Genomic DNA, 17,531 nt, shown 5'->3' with positions numbered 1-17,531 from the left:
TCCACCAGTGGCTCAGGCCGAAACCCTCGGTACCACCTTTGACTTTTATATTAGCTCAGGCTGCCATAACAAAATACAGTCATGTGTCACTTAACAATAGGGATACGTTCTGAGAAATGCATCATTAGGTGCTTTTGTCATTGTGCTAACATCATAGAGTTATTTACACAAACCGAGTTGGTAGAGCCCACCACACACCTAGGCTATATGGTCTAGCCTGTTGCTCCTAAGCTACAAACCTGTACAGCATGTTACTGTACTGAACATTCTAGGCAACTATAACACAAATTACAGATATCTAAATATAGAAAAGAGGACAAGTGTGGTGGCTCACACCTGTAATCCTAGCACTTTGGGAGGCCAAGGTGAGAGGACTGCTTAAGGCCAGGAGTTCGAGACTAGCCTGGGCAACATAGCAAGCCACCACCTCTACAAAAAGCAAAAAAATTAGCTGGGCATGGTAGCATGAGCCTGTCGTCCCAGCTACTCCTGAGGCTGAGGCGGGAGAATCCCTTGATCCCTTAGAGTTCAAGGTTGCAATGAACGATGATTGCGCCACTGCATTCCAACATGGGTAACAGAGAGAGAACCTGTCTTTAAAAAAAAAAAAATACCGTAAAAACAATATGGTATAAAATATAAAATATGGTACACCTGTACAGAGTACTCAGCATGAATAGAGCTTGCAGGACTGGAAGTTGCTCTAGGTAAGTTATTGAGTGAGTGGTGAATGAATGTGGAGTACATTACTGTACAATACTGCAGACTTTATAAACACTGTACACTTAGGCTACACTAAATTTCTTTTAAAACTCTTTCTTTCTTCAATAATAAATTAACCTTAGCTTACTGTAACTGTTTTTACTTTATAAACTTTAAAATTTTTTAAACTCTTTGACTCTTTTCAAATAACACTTAGCTTAAAATACAAATACATTGTATTGCTGTACAAAACTATTTTCCTTCTTTATATCCTTTTCTATAAGCTTTTTTCTATTTAAATTTTTTAAACTATTTTCTTAAACACAAAGACACAAACGCACACATTAGCCACATACGCAGAGTCAGAATAATCAATATCACTGTCTTCCAAGTTCGTATCTTGTTGCACTGGAAGGTTTTCAGGGACAATAACACACATGGAGCTGTCATCTATGATAACAGTGCCTTCTGGAATACCTTCTGAAGGACCCGCCTGAGGCTATTTTTACAGTTAACTTTTTTTAATAAGTAGAAGGAATACACTCTAAAATAATGATAAAAAGTATAATATAGGCCAGGAGTGGTGGCTCAGGGATTCTGAGAACTGGAGAAGAGACCCTGGGCTGGAGCTGTGGCCTGCTGCCCTTTGGCTGCCGTCACATCCCTGTAACCCACTCCTAGAAGCAGCCCCACCACACCCTGGTACTCCTTCCCGTTCTTCCCCTGAAGGGGCCCCGGTCAGGCACTCCAGAATTAACCAAACACACTTCTTTTTATGTTCAAAACTAAGGATGAGACTGGGCGCAGTGGCTCACTCCTCTAATCCTAGCAGTCTGGGAGGCCAAAGCAGGAGGATCACTTGAGGTCAGGAGTTTGAGACCAGCCTGAACAAGAGCGAGACCCCGTCTCTACCAAAAATAAAAAAACATCAGCCAAGCGTCATGGTGAGCACCTGTAGTCCCAGCTACCTGGGAGGCTGAGGCAGGAGGATCGCCTGAGCCCAGGAGTTTGAGGTTGTGGTGAGCCGTGATGATGCCACTGCACTCTAGCCAGAGCAACAGAACGAGACTCTGTCCCCCCCCTCAAAAAAAACAAAACTAAGGACTGAGGCCCAGATTTCCTACTGCCTAGGAAGTTAACACAATTCTCCTGAGGCCAATAGGCTCTCAGGGACATAAAAACAACCCTACCCTCAAAATCCACTTAGCTAAAGACTAACAGAGGACAGGAGAAATGGAAATGAAAGAAAGCAACGGCCATGTCATTTATTACTACGCGTTATGTGCTTTGCGGACATCAGTCCCCTGAACAACTCCTATGAGGTAAATACTATTATTTTCTCCCTATAACAGATGAGGAAACTGAGGTTCCAGGTATGTTAAGCAACTTGTCCAGAATCTCTCTGGGCCAGAGCTGGAACTCTGACTTATGTCCCTCTCACTCTGAGGCCATGCTTTTACCTTCCGCACTTCGTTGACTTTCAAAACTTCTACTAGTCAGGAATTGACTACAGACTCTCAACAGGACGGGCAAGTTTTGTATCACTGAAGCAGGGCTGCTGTCGGGGCTCAGGAACTGAGACTACGTCTCATTCATCTTGGTGTCCTGAAAACAGAGCGTGGTTCTGTTCCATTTGATGGTGACAGAGTGTGGAGGACGTTCCCCCAGACTTTAGCAGAGCACCTGGCACATACCGGGAATGCAAACAGAATGTGTTCAGTGAATCAGGGAATGGGAAAGAAGTTGCTTTGAGATAATTGCCTTCCGACAAACTTTTTCTCCCTAAGGTACTGTCATTTTTATTTTACAGATGAAGAAAGCCTAACAAACACAAGTAATCTGATTCTGACAAACTTTTACGTGGAGGCTAATGAGGTGAACCTCTGGAGAGAAAAAGGCATATTAAATTTTTACCGTGTCGAGTATGTTAATATAATAGTATTTTGCGTAGTACTGCAGTGGCTGTGGTTTTCAGGGAAAATTAAAGTCTGGGGTTTGTCTACCCCCAGAAAGTGGAGCTCTCTGGTATAGTCTCTTTTCTATTTTCATACCAGAGTGTTCAGACAAAAAGTTGTTCTCCTCTCTACCCTATGAAATGTAATTAGGTCAGGTGTTAGTATAAACATCACTTCCTCTGGGAAGCCTTCCCTGACCACCCCCATCATAGGTTAAGAGCTGTTCCCAAGTGTTTCCATGTGGACTTGTCTCTGCCATTATAGCCCTCTGCAGAATGATCATCTGCCCACTCATTTACATCCGCCCTGGGTGGAACCTCTGTCCAGGGCAGGGGCTACATCTTGTTCCATTGAATCCCCACTGCCTAGCTCAGCGTTTTGCTCACAGTAAGTGCTCAATATATGCTTGTCGAATAAAGGAAGGCTTTGCCTTTTTCCAAATCTCCTTTGTTCAAGAGTTGTTACATTACTGGGGCTGCTGGTCTGATGGCCCTTCCTGAATGTACCTATCCCAGGCCTCCAGGCCCTGCTGCCCACTCCCCTCCAGCCAGTGACAAGAGAACACACGGAGACTGGCCTGTGTCCTCCATCTGTTCCTGTCCTCAGAGACACCATGCACTCTGTAGTGTGTTGGAGCCAGTGACCCATTTGCCCTTCCTGCTCAGCCAATCAGAACAGTAATAATCACCACATCTGTTGAATGCTTACAAAAATGCCAGCGATCTATATCAATTATTTGGAATCCTCATGACAATTCCACGAAGGAAATATTATTACTCCAAAATATAAGAAAACAGACTTGAAGAGGGCTCAATAACTTGCCAGAGGTCATACAGTAACGATGTGGTACATGGATGAATGAATGAATGAATGACCAAACAAGTGCCTTGCTAACTCTGGTGCCTTGCTATTCTTCTCTTCTTTTCTCCCATAAACACGGGGGATGGCTCCATGGAACTAAAGGAGCCAAGTGTCTCCTGAGCCAAGAGAGCAGGGAGTAGGGAGGAGTTGATCGCAGTAGAGATCAGCTCCGAGCAACCCCAAGTTACTCAGTAACCTCAGATACTTGGTCCCCAGGGACAACCTGGCCAGCCTGGGCCAGGGCAGGCAGCAGACACTGGTTCCCCTTGGCTACCCTTCAGGCACTCAGCTGGTTACAGCTGGAAACTGGAGATGGAAGGGCAAAGATTGGGCAAACCTTAGGCCAGGCAGCATGAGAGCTGATGATGGAGTTGGGGGCCCCTCAGAGGAGGCCTGGAGTGGAGGGAGGAGTGAGAGATGAAGCCCCACCCCACCATTCCATCAGAGATTCCGGGACCAGAGGAGGCAGGAGGGCGGACCAAGGGCCCTGACATCACTTGGCAATCCAAAGGAAAACCATGGACTGAGCCTCTCCATCGTGCTTGCTGGGTGGGGGGCCAGCGGAGCCCTTCCCTCTCAAGTGGCAGCCTGCTCAATACATGTCTGCCTCCTTGTCGTCTGCCTACCAGGACCCCAGTGGATGCGCATCTTGCTTGTGTAAAGAGGGACTCTTGACTCCTAACTGAGAAGACACTCCTTCCATCCAGCCGCCCTTCTCTCCAGCTGCAGAGGCAGCCGAGGCCGTCTCACATCCACCCTGGGGCTGCCGGGAGCCCAGGTGTCGGTGTGGCCGCTGTCCAGTCTGCTGCACTGTGGTGGGCACAGATCGGGGCTGCGGAGGCAGAGGAGGCTCAGAGTGGGTAAGGGACTCCACTGCGGAGGCCCAGATAGCCCAGCCCGGTTAATCATCAATGCCAGGAGAGCCCTGCTTATCTCCACTCTTCATCTCTGCTTTTTCAGCAGGGAGAGATTGAGTAATCCCCCAACCCTCTCGTGTTAACCTTGGAGGAGCCAGGCCGGGGCCGTTAAGGGCCGCTTCTTTCTTGGGCGACCCTCTGTGAACTAACACCATTTGCAAGGGGGCGCGTCCCCTCCCTCGCACCCCCTGCACTAGCCCCAGGTCCTGCAGCTGTGCAGCGGCAGGACAGAACATAGGCCACCTTTCCAGGGTCACTTCCAAGGACCTGTCCCAACTGGAACAGCACCAGGGTCAGCTGGGCCAAGGGAGACAGGACGTAGGGGGCCAACACGTCCCCACCTCAGGCCGAGGGCCCAGGCAGCCGTGGCGCCCTCCTCACACCCAAGGCGCCGGCCTGTGGCTGCGAGGGCGAAGCCTCGGTGTGGGCGGGGCCGCCGCTGGGCGGGGCCTGGCTCGGGCGAAACCTGCCCGGCAGCCCGGGACTGTCAGCCCGAGCCGGAGCCCAGGGAGCCGGTAACTCGCAGTCCCTGTCGCATGGCTGGGTCTCCCCGCCGCGCCGGAGGCCGGCGGCTGCTGCTGCCCCTGCTGTGCCTCTTCTTCCAGGGCGCCACCGCCATCCTCTTTGCCGTGTTTGTCCGCTACAACCACGAAACGGACGCTGCCCTCTGGCACTGGGGCAACCACAGCAACGCGGCCAACGAATTTTACTTTCGCTACCCAAGTGAGTGCGGGGTGAGGGCGTGTGGGAAGCGAAGACCTCGGGCTCTCTGGTGTCTTGGGAGGGGACACTTGGGTGCCCGGATCTGCCTGGGTCTAGGTGGGCAACCCTCTCACTCTGAGGTGAAGGGGCCCCGAATTTAAAACAAAACCCTTTCACTAGTGTCTGCCATACTCCAGGTACAGTGCTAAGGGCGGCCCATACATTATTTCATTTAGTCTATGAGATAGACAAAGGTGGGGAAACTGAGGCTCAGAGAGGCTAAGTGGCTGATTCAGGGTCACGCAGTCAGAAGTGAGGAAGCTGGGATTCAAACCCAGATCTGAAGCCCCGGCTTTAACCACTCCCTTGTCCCACCTCCCAGTTGGCCTAAGTGGACTTCCCTTTCCTGTGAGGTAGGTTGGGGGGGGGGCCTCCACCCTGACCACAGGTGGAAGGCAGTAATGGCAGCTGTTAGGTATGAAGCCCTCACACCTGTAGGCAGCCAAGACTGAGCGAGGTCAGACATTTCTTCTCCAGTCCTCCAAATCTGGCCCTTCCAAAATCAGAGAGAAAATGATTCAACTACCTATGAGCTAACCACAGAGCAGCAGCCCCTAGACCTGACAGAAAGCATGGCAGGGTCATTAGCCCATTTCACAGAGGAGGAAGCTGAGTCTCAGAGGGGTTGTGACTCGTTCATGATCACCCATCACATGAGTGGTAGAGCTGGAACTAGGACTCAGGCACCTTAAACTTCTTGCGCCACGAGTCACCTCCTGCTGACAAGGTTCAAGAGGGAGAGAGTTAACCTTCCCCTCCTCGCCCACCCCCCACCATGGGAACAGAGCCTCTCCTTCAAGGTTGGGAGCCCTGCCTTGTAACTTAGGCCCTAGGCAGCTGGAACCAAGAACACCTGACCTCCCAGAATTCATCACAAATACTTCTGAGCATTAGTTTTCTCCATCTGAGCAATAGAAAAAAGGATGCCTCAGTTCGAAGGCTATACATTCAAATGAGGCCTAGAGTCTCTTGTAAAAAAAAAATCCCAGTCTGTTATTATCCTACTTTCTATGTGCAGAGCTGATGGCAGGCTGTCTCCACCTTGCCCTCTCGCAGACCCAACAAAATGAAGCTCCCAATACTGAGGATATAGAGGGTGAGGTGAAAACTTGGACTTGGGCATGAAGCACCAGACTCCCCGGACCATCCTAGGCAGAAGGGGCTAGGGTTCCTCTCTCCCCATATTTTATCCCCAGCCCTGGCAAGAAAAGATGAGCCATGGAAGCTGGGCTCAAAATCAGAGCCACAGGGCTGGCATGGCAGGGCGTCATTCATCTGTCTGGAGAGGTAGGGAGTTGGGAGGGAACAGTCCAGAGGCTGAAAGAAGTAGCTCTCATCCAAGGGTCTGACCTGGATGCTTGTCAAGAAGCCTCCACTTGCTTCTCCGGCGGGCTTCACTCAGCGCCTCAAAGCCTTCCTTGTTACAAAGCCCTACCTGGAGTCCAACTCCTCGCCCCCCTCTCCTGCAGTGGTGGGCTCTCCTCGGATATATAGCTTTCCATCCCTGGATTGCAATAAGAGGGATGTAAGAGGTGGGATTCCTACCTCTTTTTCTGCCCTAGGTTTCCATCCCTGTGGACTTTGACCCTGCTGTGAGGGAAGTTAGGGGAGGTGGGAGGTGTGAGGTCCCTAGAGCCTGGGGCTTTGATGAGCCGGGTCCTTACCTGTCCCTTTGTCCAGGGGAAGGGGTCAGGGCCAGAGGGAGGTGTAACCACTGCCCTTTGATTCGGGAGATGAAAGGGAGTTCTGTGGCTGTTATTGAGCTCTGGGACTGGCCAATGCCAAGGGCATGGCTGCTCTGAGGGTCTGTCTGTTTACAGGAAGGGCCCTCACAGCCTATCTGGTCTACCCCTCTCAGGTGTGGAGAGAGAGCCAGAGAGGTCATGTGACCCACCCAAGGTCACAGCAAGATACAGAAGGAGCCAAGCTAGAACCAGGTCTCTTGATTCTCCATCTGCGGCCTGTTCCCTACACTACAAGCCTCTAATGCCATGAGTCAAGAGATGGAAAATAAGAAAGAGGGGAAAGGAGCCAGGGCTACAAGGGGCACGGATGCAAACACGAGAAAGTGTTCTAAGAAAAAAATGTGGACAGGCCCTTTTTATACATCTCAGAGACCTTACTTGCAGGGAGGGGATTTAGGATAGATGGAATCAGAATCTTTTTGGAAGAGGGGGCCATGGGGGATGCTACCCGGATGAGAGTGGCTTGTGACCTCTTCCAGGAGAGTGCAGCCCGCCTGTCCTAGGGGTGGGTATGGTGGGTGGGGGTTGGGGAAGATGGCCTCCCCAGCTCCCCCTCCCTTCTCATTGCTCCTCACATTAATATTTTTATATCCACACTCTACAGTTGAGGAATCCAGGCTCAGAGAGGTTAAGTGGCTTGTCCAAGGTCATAGGGTCAGAAGGGGGCGAGGAGACCTGGAGTTTAGATCCAACTCTGTCAGATGCTAAAGCCCCAGATCTAACTGCTCCCTTGTCCCATAATCTTGTCTTGTCCAGGAATCATCTAGCAGGGTTGGGGAGGGGCTGCAAGGGAAGGAGGGTGGGTAATAGGTGGCTTTAGAGGGCTGTTTCTTCTCTCCAATCAAAGGTGCATGGGTCTGGTGGGGGTGGGACAGGGTGGACAACAGGCTCCTTCCCACCCCGATAGGGACTCTCTGAAGGGAATGTTGAGAGGTCATCTCATCCATCCCCCTGCCTCCAGCCAGAATAGCCCCTCACTCATCAGAGCCCAAGGGGAATCTCTCTGTGTGGAATGTTCCCCAAGGAAGGAGATTTCTTGATGTTTAGACTCCAGTTGAAAGGGCAAGGGATTGAGTTTTGATTCCAAACAAACCTGGTGGGAGATGTAAAGATTACTGCCATTTAAGACAAGTTTTAGAGTGGTTTTGGCATGTAGTGGACAGGAGCCCTTCGACCCAGCACGCTTTGTTATCTTGCTGTCCTTGAGCACAAGAATAGACATGGATTCTCTTTACTGTTTGTACAAGGAGAAAAGAAGTTAGTGGGACCTAAAAGAAGTTAGGGTGCAGCCTGAGTTTTTTGTTGTTGTTGTTTTTTTTTTTTTTGAGACAGAGTCTTGCTCTGTTGCCCAGGTGGATGCCGTGGCACCAGCATAGCTCACAGCAACCTCAGATTCCTGGGCTCAAGTGTTCCTCCTGCCTCAGTCTCCCGAGTAGCTGGGACTACAGGCACACGCCACCACACCCGGCTAAACTGAGTTTTAAGTGATGCCTCTCCCTTTCTGTTGGGGATTTTTACCCCCACCATCACAAACATTTGTCATTTCTTTGTGTTGGGAACATTCAACATGCTCCTTCTAGCTATTTGAAACTAATATATTATTGTTAACTATAGTCATCCTGCAGTGGTATAGAACACTAGAACTTATCCCTCCTATCTAGCTGTGATTTTGTATCCTTTAACAAATCTCTCCCTATTCTCCCTTTCCCTTATTCTTCTCAGCCTCTTTTTATTTCCATGAGATCAACTTTTTTTAAGCTTCCACATATGAGTGAGAACATGCAGTGTTTAACTTCCCATTCTTGGCTTATTTCACTTAACGTCATGTCCTCCAGTTCCATTCATGTTGCCACGAATGACAGCTCTCATTCCTTTTTATGCCTGAATAGTACTCCCTTGTGTCTATATTCCACATTTTCTTTATCCATTCATCTGTCACCATTGGGTTTTAAGATCTAGGTGATCTGGGGAGTGGGTGGATCTAGAGAAGCAGGGTTGGGGACATTTGGTGAGGCCAGTGGGCCTCTATACCCTCGTGCCCCTCAGCCATGGAGGCTGGCAGCTGAGCTGCAGATCTCTCATTTCAGCACACACCCAACCCTCTGCCAGGGGCTTGCAAAATCATTTCCTATCTGCCCATATATATGGCACAAAAAAAGCATAAAAGTGTGTTTCAGTTATTGATTGCATTCCAAAGTTCAATAATAAGTATGTGACTTGTTGATGCCTCTTCAGATTGAAGAAAAAAGGTGACCATGATTTTTTTTTTTAATTATCTACCTTTTTCTACAAGAGATTCGAGGTCATTTACAACAAAAACATGTATATAAGAAAAGAAAATGTATTCCTAGCACTCTGGGAGGCCGAGGCGGGTGGATCGCTCAAGGTCAGGGATTGGAGACCAGCCTGAGCAAAAGCGAGACCCCGTCTCCACTAAAAATAGAAAGAAATTAGCTGGACAACTAAAACTATGTATATATAGAAAAAATTAGCCAGGCATGGTGGCGCATGCCTGTAGTTCCAGCTACTCGGGAGGTTGAGGCAGAAGGATCGCTTGAGCCCAGAAGTTTGAGGTTGCTGTGGGCTAGGCTGAAGCCACAGCACTCTAGCCCGGGCAACAGAGTGAGACTCTGTCTCAAAAAAAAAAAAAGAAAAGAAAAGCAGCGAAGCAGACACAAATAACGAACCCCTCAGGGGCGGACTATTGTTAGGTTGAGATTCCAATGTCACTCTGAGCTTCCAGGTAGCCAAGAAAAGAGGGAAATATGAACAGTTATGTTGTTCTCATCAGAACCAAGGAAGCCTCATGCGTGCGATTCTCTGTTTCTTCGATGTCTGTCTTCCATGCTCTGTGAGAGCAAAGACTGCGGCTGCCTTGATGACAGCTACATTCCCAGAGCCTGGTCCATGGGTGCTCGCACATCTGCCGCATGAATCTGGAAAACAGACGGGTTCCTCTGGGGGAAGCGACATTTCCTAGTACTAAGTTCCGAGAGAAATTTCTCGTGTGGAGCCCTAAGCTGCGAGTTTAGGGTAATAATGGGCCCTGTTTCTCAATAACAAATTTTCCACAAATGCGATAACAGCACTCATGACATTCTTTCTCTAGTGTTTCTTGATTGAAGCCAAAAATATAGCATGGCATTGCTACACGCATAGGCTTAAGACAAAGGAGATAGGACCAGAGGGACCGGCTGAACATCAGACTGGGTTGTTTCAAACCCTATTTATTTACAAGAGATGGGGGAGGAGAGCTGTTATAGAACAAACTAAAGCAATTGTTTGTATTTATCTCATTTTCAGTATTACCGTATGTTATTTTTATTGGCTTAGCTTTTTATGCAGAATGGTACAGAATAGAAAGCAAACAGAAAAGGCCCCAAATCTTCCTGCCCATAAACCCCATTGAGTCTTTAAAAAAATTCAAGTGATTCATCTATAAAAGTAAATATTCGAACTATGGAAGGAAACAAACTAAAAAGTAAAATTCTCCTTCCCAGAGTCACCATATTGTACAACTCCAGGGGGCGTCATTGTTCTTGGAGTTGTGCAACACAGCAGCCCTGCCCCCTTCCTTCAATTTCTTTTCCTTGAGGTCATTTCTTTTAACAGTTTAAAGCTATTTCCTAAGTTATTTTTTTAAAAAATAAAAATCCTCCAAGAGGTATAGACTCTAAAATATGAGGTGTGGAGGTTAGACATCAAGAAGGACTTTCCAGCAGAAAGGAAAAGTTGAAAAGAAGACTGTAGGGAAGAGAACTCTGAGCATGGAGGAGCAGGGGCTACAGCGGGAAAGAGGAAAAGTTGCATTTTCAGCCACTCAGTTGTAAGAGACCCGGGGATGGGGCAAGTGAGTGAGGCAGAGAATGAGCAAATGAGTAACCAGAAGGCTCTACTCCCTCGCTCCAACGTGGGGCAACAGGGATAGTCTGGGTCCCACTGATCCAAGCTGGCTGGCTCAGGGCTGGGAGGCCCTGCCATGCCTGGGGAGTTTTATAGGGTCGGCTCAAGGCAGCCCTAGCTGGTGAGAGCTGGGGACACTGGCAGGGTGGCTGATTAATTTATAGGTTGTGGCCAGAGCAGCCCCTGAATGCCCCCACGCGCCCCTGCCCGCTGCAGGCTTCCAGGATGTGCACGTCATGGTCTTCGTGGGCTTCGGCTTCCTCATGGCCTTCCTGCAGCGATACGGCTTCAGCAGCGTGGGCTTCACCTTCTTCCTGGCTGCCTTTGCCCTGCAGTGGTCCACACTGATTCAGGGCTTTCTCCATGCCTTCCACGGTGGCCATATCCATGTTGGTGTGGAGAGGTGGGCAGCAGCAGCCTCCCTGGCTCCCCCAGGCCCATCTGGAAGGCCCCTCAAAAGTGTGCATCCTGAGCCATGTTTTTGACCCATCGATTGATTTGTCTAGGTGCCCCGCCTGTTCCCATAGCCTGATTTCTTCTCCCATCCTTGACCCACACACTCAGCCCCACCCCCTCATTCTTTAGGGCCCCTGTTACCTGAGAGCTGTGAGGCTAGATAGCCTAATGGGAAGGGCAGGGTTTCCAGGAGCTCTTGGCTCAAGTTCTGGTTCTTCCACCTACTATGGGCTTTGTCAGCCAAGTCACAGAACCTCCCCGAGACTCGGTTTCCTAATCTGCAAAAAGGGCCGGGTGATCCCTTCCGACTCCCAGGGCAGAGCTTGAGCTCCTTGCCTCCTCTCGGGATCTCCCTCCGCCCCGCCCCCACTCACGCTGCCCCCAATTCACGCCTGGCAGAAGCCCAGAAACCACCCTTCCCCCCTCCCTGCCCCATCCCCCAGCATGATCAACGCTGACTTCTGTGCTGGGGCCGTGCTCATCTCCTTTGGTGCCATCCTGGGCAAGACCGGGCCCGCACAGCTGCTGCTCATGGCCCTGCTGGAGGTGGTGCTGTTTGGCGTTAACGAGTTTGTGCTTCTCAGTCTCCTGGGGGTAAGAGTCTGGGCAGGGCTGGGTGTGGGGTGGTCAGTGCCAGGCTGGGGGCTGCTGTCCAGCTCCTTTCCATGCCCCCAGGTGCGGGATGCAGGCGGCTCCATGACTATCCACACGTTTGGTGCCTACTTCGGGCTGGTCCTCTCACGGGTCCTCTATAGGCCCCGGCTGGAGAAGAGTAAGCACCGCCAGGGCTCTGTCTACCACTCGGACCTCTTCGCCATGATTGGTGAGGCCTGTTGAGGTGGGGTAGCATGGGGGCTGGTTCTGGATTCCTCTGAGTCTTCGGGGCTCCGGCTGGGCACTCTCTTCCCACTGGATTCTGCTGTGAGAGCCTGGGATCCGTGCTCGTCATTCCCGACAGTTTCCAGACAGGCTCTTAGAACTCAGCCCTGGGGTACGCACACGCCCCATATTCACTCCCAGAGGCCTTTCTAAATCCACTTCAATCCCAGTTTAAAAGCTTCCCAATCCCCCATCACCCACATGATAGAAACCAGTCTCCTCTGCCTAGCACACTGGCTCCAGCAGGTTTTGGCCACCCTCCCTGTCCTCCTCACCTACTGTCCCCTCATTCTGGGCTCCAGCCAGACCCAGCTTCTGCCCGCCCCTTGCCTCCAGGCCTTTGCATGTTTGGTTCCCAGCAAACAGATGACCTCTCTCTGCCTTTCACCTACTGAGGACACTTCCTCCCAGGCAATTCCCCCAGAAGCCCCTGCACTCTCAGGCACGGGTTGGGGTGTGGGTCTTGGGTCACTTTGCAAAGCAGTAGGGTCTGACCTGGGAGCCCCATCACCACCCCTTGTTTCTTCTAAATACGTACCTCCACCTTGGCCTTGGCTCCTCTCCCTACCTTCACAAACTTCAGGCAGGAGAGGAAATCTGTATTTTACTTTTTCATAGAAGGTAATGAATAGGGACTGCAGTGCCTATTCTTATATATATATATTTTTTTTTTTTTTTGAGACAGAGTCTTGCTCTGTTGCTTGGGCTAGAGTGCCATGGCATCAGCCTAGCTTACAGCAACCTCAAACTCCTGAGCTTAAGCAATACTTCTGCCTCAGCCTCCCATGTAGCTGGCACTATAGACATGCGCCACCATGCCCAGCTAATTTTGTCTATATATTTTTAGTTGTCCAGCTAATTTCTTTCTATTTTTAGTAGAGACGGGGTCTCGTGCTTGCTCAGGCTGGTCTCGAACTCCTGAGCTCAAACAATCCGCCCGCCTCGGCCTCCCAGAGAGCTAGGATTACAGGCGTGAGCCACCGCGCCCGGCCGCCTATTCTTATATTTGAAAAAAGAGGCTGGTTTTGTATTTCTCACCCACCTCTGGGTTTGTTGTGAAATAGAGCACAAGTAACCCTAGGTCAGCTGAGGCCTCCTTGCCCTTTCAGACTCAGATAAGTTTGCTTTGAAGTCCAAAGGCTTTGCCAAGATTTCCGTGCCTTTCCTGGAGATCTACATTCTCAAATCTCTGCCTGCCAGCTCCTGTTTTTTAGTGTGTACTTCACGCAGCCTTCCTTGAGTTTTCCACAAACTCTCCACCTAGAGGACGCGTATATGTGTGTGGTAGAGTTCACTCAAGACTGTGGTTTTGGCCAGGCACGGTGGCTCACGCCTGTAATCCCAGCACTTTGGGAGGCTCAGGTGGGAGGATCGCTTGAGGTCAGGAGTTCAAGACCAGCCTGAGCAAGAGCAAGACCCCATCTATACTAAAAATAGAAAAATTAGCCGGGCATGGTGGCGCATGCCTGTAGTCCTGGCTACTCAGGAGGCTGAGGCAGGAGGATCGCTTGAGCCCAGGAGTTTGAGGTTGCTGTGAGCTAGGCTGATGCCAGGCACTCTAGCCTGGGCAACAGAGTGAGACTCTGTCTCAAAAAACAAACAAAAAGACCGTGGGGTTGCATGGAGAAATCACACCCACCCCACGAACCACTCAGGACTAAGGGGTGGTCCCCAAGCCGCTCACCTTGCTGGTGTACTCTACAGGGTCCCTAGCCTTCTCCCTCACCTGTCCATTGGCTCCTTCTTCCTCTCCCTCCAGGATTGACCTGGGAACCTCACCCAGGCAGGCAGGGTATATGGACTCCCAGTTCTTACCTGAAAACATGCGGGCCCAGCCAGCCCATCTGGTGCTCAGCAAACAGAGACTCTCCCGAACACTGCAGGGTCCACCCTTTCTAGGAGGCGATTGAGGTTATAAAACACATTGTTTTCCTGATACATATGTCAAGTACCCAGCATGGTGTCTGACATGCAGTGGCCTTTGCATTTTTCCTCCCCTTTTCTCAATACTCTGTGCCAGCACCCTTGATAGCTGCCATTTGTCAGCATTTAGCACCTGCTGGACTGTGGCCTATACATTTAATCATTGCCTCCCTGAATCCTCACTTTATGAAGTGGTATTATTATCAACCCCACTTTATAGATGAGGAAACTGAGGCTCCTGGGAGCAGGTGACTTGTCTGCAGTTACACAACTCATACCTTGTGGGGGAGCCACTCACTCCCTCTCACTCTGCCTGCCGACCACTTAGGGACCATCTTCCTGTGGATCTTCTGGCCCAGCTTCAATTCTGCACCCACGATGCTGGGGGACGGGCAGCATCGGACGGCCCTCAACACGTACTACTCCCTGACCGCCAGCACCCTCAGCACCTTCGCCTTGTCAGCCCTCGTCAGCAGCGATGGGCGGCTGGACATGGTATCGGGGGGAGGCCTTGGGAGAGGCTGAGGGATGGCCTGGGAGGGGGAGGAGAGGCCTGAGACCCTGCAAGGAAGATCCTCCAGGGGAACAGATAAGGGCACAGGCACGGGGGCTCCACCTGTACTGGTGGTGGTGGGGTCAGAGTGGGAGGAGATGATATGATAGGACAGTTAGAGGTTAGATTGCAAGGGGACTTCCAGAAGTAGTGGGTGTCACTGTGGTTGGATGGGGTTGGGCTGTGTGGGTGGGGTGATGATCTGAAAGGGCCACCAATGCCTTGCTCTCCCCTGTTCCCTTAGGTCCACATCCAGAATGCAGCACTGGCCGGAGGGGTTGTGGTGGGGACATCAAGTGAAATGATGCTGACTCCCTTTGGAGCTCTGGCAGCTGGCTTCTTGGCTGGGACTGTCTCCACACTGGGGTACAAGTTCTTCACGGTATAGATGCCTCTCGGGCCCTGGGCAGAATATGGAGGCTTCAGTACCTTTCCTCCCACCTCTCCAACAGGCCTAGGGTGGGGGTGGGAGGGGGCACAGGGGACTCATCATCTTTCCTGTCCTCCAGCCCATCCTTGAATCAAAATTCAAAGTCCAAGACACATGTGGTGTCCACAACCTCCATGGGATGCCAGGGATCTTGGGGGCCCTCCTCGGGGTCCTTGTGGCTGGGCTGGCCACCCATGAAGCTTACGGAGACGGGTGAGTTTCCCCCAACCCACACTGCCGTCATTATCCCTATGGAATGATCCCCCTCACTCTCCTCCTCTGTGGGCCAGCAAAAAAAGCAGTGTGTATTTTCATTCATTCATTCATCCACATTCTGAGAGCCAAGGAAACTGGAGTGAACAAGATTAACCCAGGGACTGCCCTCCTGGTCCTCAGTCAAGTGCATAGAAGGTGATTGAACAAGTGATTTCAAGAGTGTTAAGTGTTACTACAAAGTCAGCTACAGATGATGACCCTTCGGATCTGTTTTTGCATATCAGGGCTCAGAGGAGTGGGTGGGCAAAAGCGACCCTCAAATTGAGTCTTAAAAGGTGTGCGGGTGTCCGCTGGCGTATGGGGGTGGGAGGGTGTTCCAGGCTGTGGGTTGGGCTTGAGCAAAGTCCTGGGGGTGAGACTCAGCCTCCCTTGAGGCCCTTTGGGCTGCTTCATGTCCATTTGTGCGAGTGCCGGTGCAATGACCAGCGCTGGCCCTGTGCTCCATCCCTGTCTCCCCTCACCCCCGGCTCTCTGCAATCTGGTCTCCCTGCAGCCTGGAGAATGTGTTTCCACTCATAGCTGAGGGCCAGCGCAGTGCCACGTCCCAGGCCATGCACCAGCTGTTTGGGCTGTTTGTCACACTGATGTTTGCCTCTGTGGGCGGGGGCCTTGGAGGTGAGTGACCTTGGCTATTGGCGGGGCGGCGCTGCAGGAGCTCCAGGGAGGGGAGAAGACAGGAGGGGAATCTCTGGAGGATGGACCATTGGATCCCATTCCCCATACTGATTCATTCAGTCACAGATATTTATTGAACACCTACGTTGTGCCAGGTGAGGGGTTGGGTTGTGGGTTCAGGGGTAATGTCCTTTCAGTGGGGAGTTGCAGGTGGGTGCCTGTTCCTTCTAGATGCCAAGGGAGGCTGGGGAGCCGCTAGGAGCTGAGTGAGACCCTCCCTTCCCGATCTGTGGCTCCCCTGTGCTGCTCCCTCTACCCACTAGAGGGCAGCCCAGCCTCAGGCTGAGGCCTAGCGGGGCAGGCTGCGCTATCGCTGGCCACCGCAGGACGGGAAAGGGCTGCCTGGCTCACCGCTAGACCAGAGCACAGAAACCTTCCACGGAGGCAGACTAGACTGTCCCCGGGCCCCGAGTCAGGCAGTCCTTCCTCAAATTTGGCCTTATTCTTTTTGACCTTCAAAATAAAACCTGATTCAGCATCCCCACCCTCCCGCTTTCATCCAGAGATTTTCCTTCTCTAACCAGGTTCAGTTCATTCATTCACTTAGCAATTTATTTATTCAATAAACATTTTCTGTGCCCCTCCTGTGTGAGAGGCCACAGAATACTCAACAGCCGTGGTGCATGGTGGAGTCATGATTTGGTCTATTACTGACTGTACAAACTTGAGCAAATTATTTAACTTCTCTGAGTCTTGGTTTCTTTGTCTGTAATACAGGGATAGTACTCACCTTGCAGGGTTGCTGTGATTTCTCAGGAAGGCAGTGCTGGGCAAGCTGTTTGCACAGGGCCTGGCACATAGTAGGTGCTCAACAAATACAGCTGTGTTTTGCCTGCACCCGGCACCATGTTGATCTCATGCATCCCAGCCCCTCTGTGCCCTGTGGTGTGGGTGGAAATATCCCCATGGTAGGGGGCGGAGAAGCCTCACATATCCTCCTTCCCCTACCAACACCAGGGCTCCTGCTGAAGCTGCCCTGCCTGGACTACCCCTCAGACTCCCAGTGCTACGAGGACCAGGTTTACTGGGAGGTGAGGCACAGCTGCAGCCCTCGCACACTCTCACCCTCCCTTCCCTGCCTCACCTCCTGTGGCCCAACCTGCCTTCTTCCTTCCTTGCCTGCTCCTTCTCTAGGGTACACCCCTGAGCCATGGCCACCAGCCCCCTGGAGCTGCCCCTTTACCCTTGTCATCCCCCGCTGCCTTCCAGGTGCCTGGGGAGCATGAGGATACAGCCCAGGAGCCTCTGAAGATGGAGGAACCCGACACTCAGGCCTAACCTGCTACCAGCAATGAGAGGACATGCTCCTTTTAGAAGATGATTGCCAGTATTGGGAAGTCCTTTTCTTTTTCTTTTTCTTTTTTTTTTGAGACAGAGTCTTGCTATGTTGCCCAGGCTAGAGTGCCGTGGCATCAGCCTAACTCACAGCAACCTCAAACTCCTGGGCTTAAGCAATCCTCCTGCCTCAGCCTCCCGAGTAGCTGGGACTACAGG

The 17,531-nt window shown here is 51.2% G+C and overlaps 1 protein-coding gene across 2 annotated transcripts; it reads left to right on the top strand.

Moving 5' to 3' along the window:
* Nucleotides 1-4,911: 4,911 nt before the first annotated feature.
* Nucleotides 4,912-17,367, top strand: RHBG (Rh family, B glycoprotein). Of its 2 annotated transcripts, XM_012658589.1 has the most exons (11): nt 4,912-5,158; nt 8,271-8,390; nt 11,062-11,248; nt 11,745-11,895; nt 11,977-12,124; nt 14,432-14,598; nt 14,901-15,038; nt 15,166-15,299; nt 15,856-15,977; nt 16,995-17,068; nt 17,247-17,367. In XM_012658589.1, exons 1-11 carry the CDS (start codon nt 4,972-4,974, stop codon nt 17,313-17,315), a joined length of 1,497 nt encoding a protein of 498 aa, XP_012514043.1. In that variant the 5' UTR covers nt 4,912-4,971; the 3' UTR covers nt 17,316-17,367. The 2 variants fall into 2 exon arrangements, with proteins under 2 accessions (XP_012514043.1, XP_012514044.1); XM_012658590.1 differs by lacking the exon at nt 8,271-8,390.
* Nucleotides 17,368-17,531: the final 164 nt, after the last annotated feature.

The sequence above is a fragment of the Propithecus coquereli genome, unplaced genomic scaffold (assembly GCF_000956105.1).
Source record: "Propithecus coquereli isolate 6110/MARCELLA unplaced genomic scaffold, Pcoq_1.0 Scaffold59, whole genome shotgun sequence".
Classification (NCBI taxonomy): Eukaryota; Metazoa; Chordata; class Mammalia; order Primates; family Indriidae; genus Propithecus; species Propithecus coquereli.
Note: the sequence above shows the minus strand (reverse complement) of the source record. Positions and strands in the feature narration are given on the sequence as shown.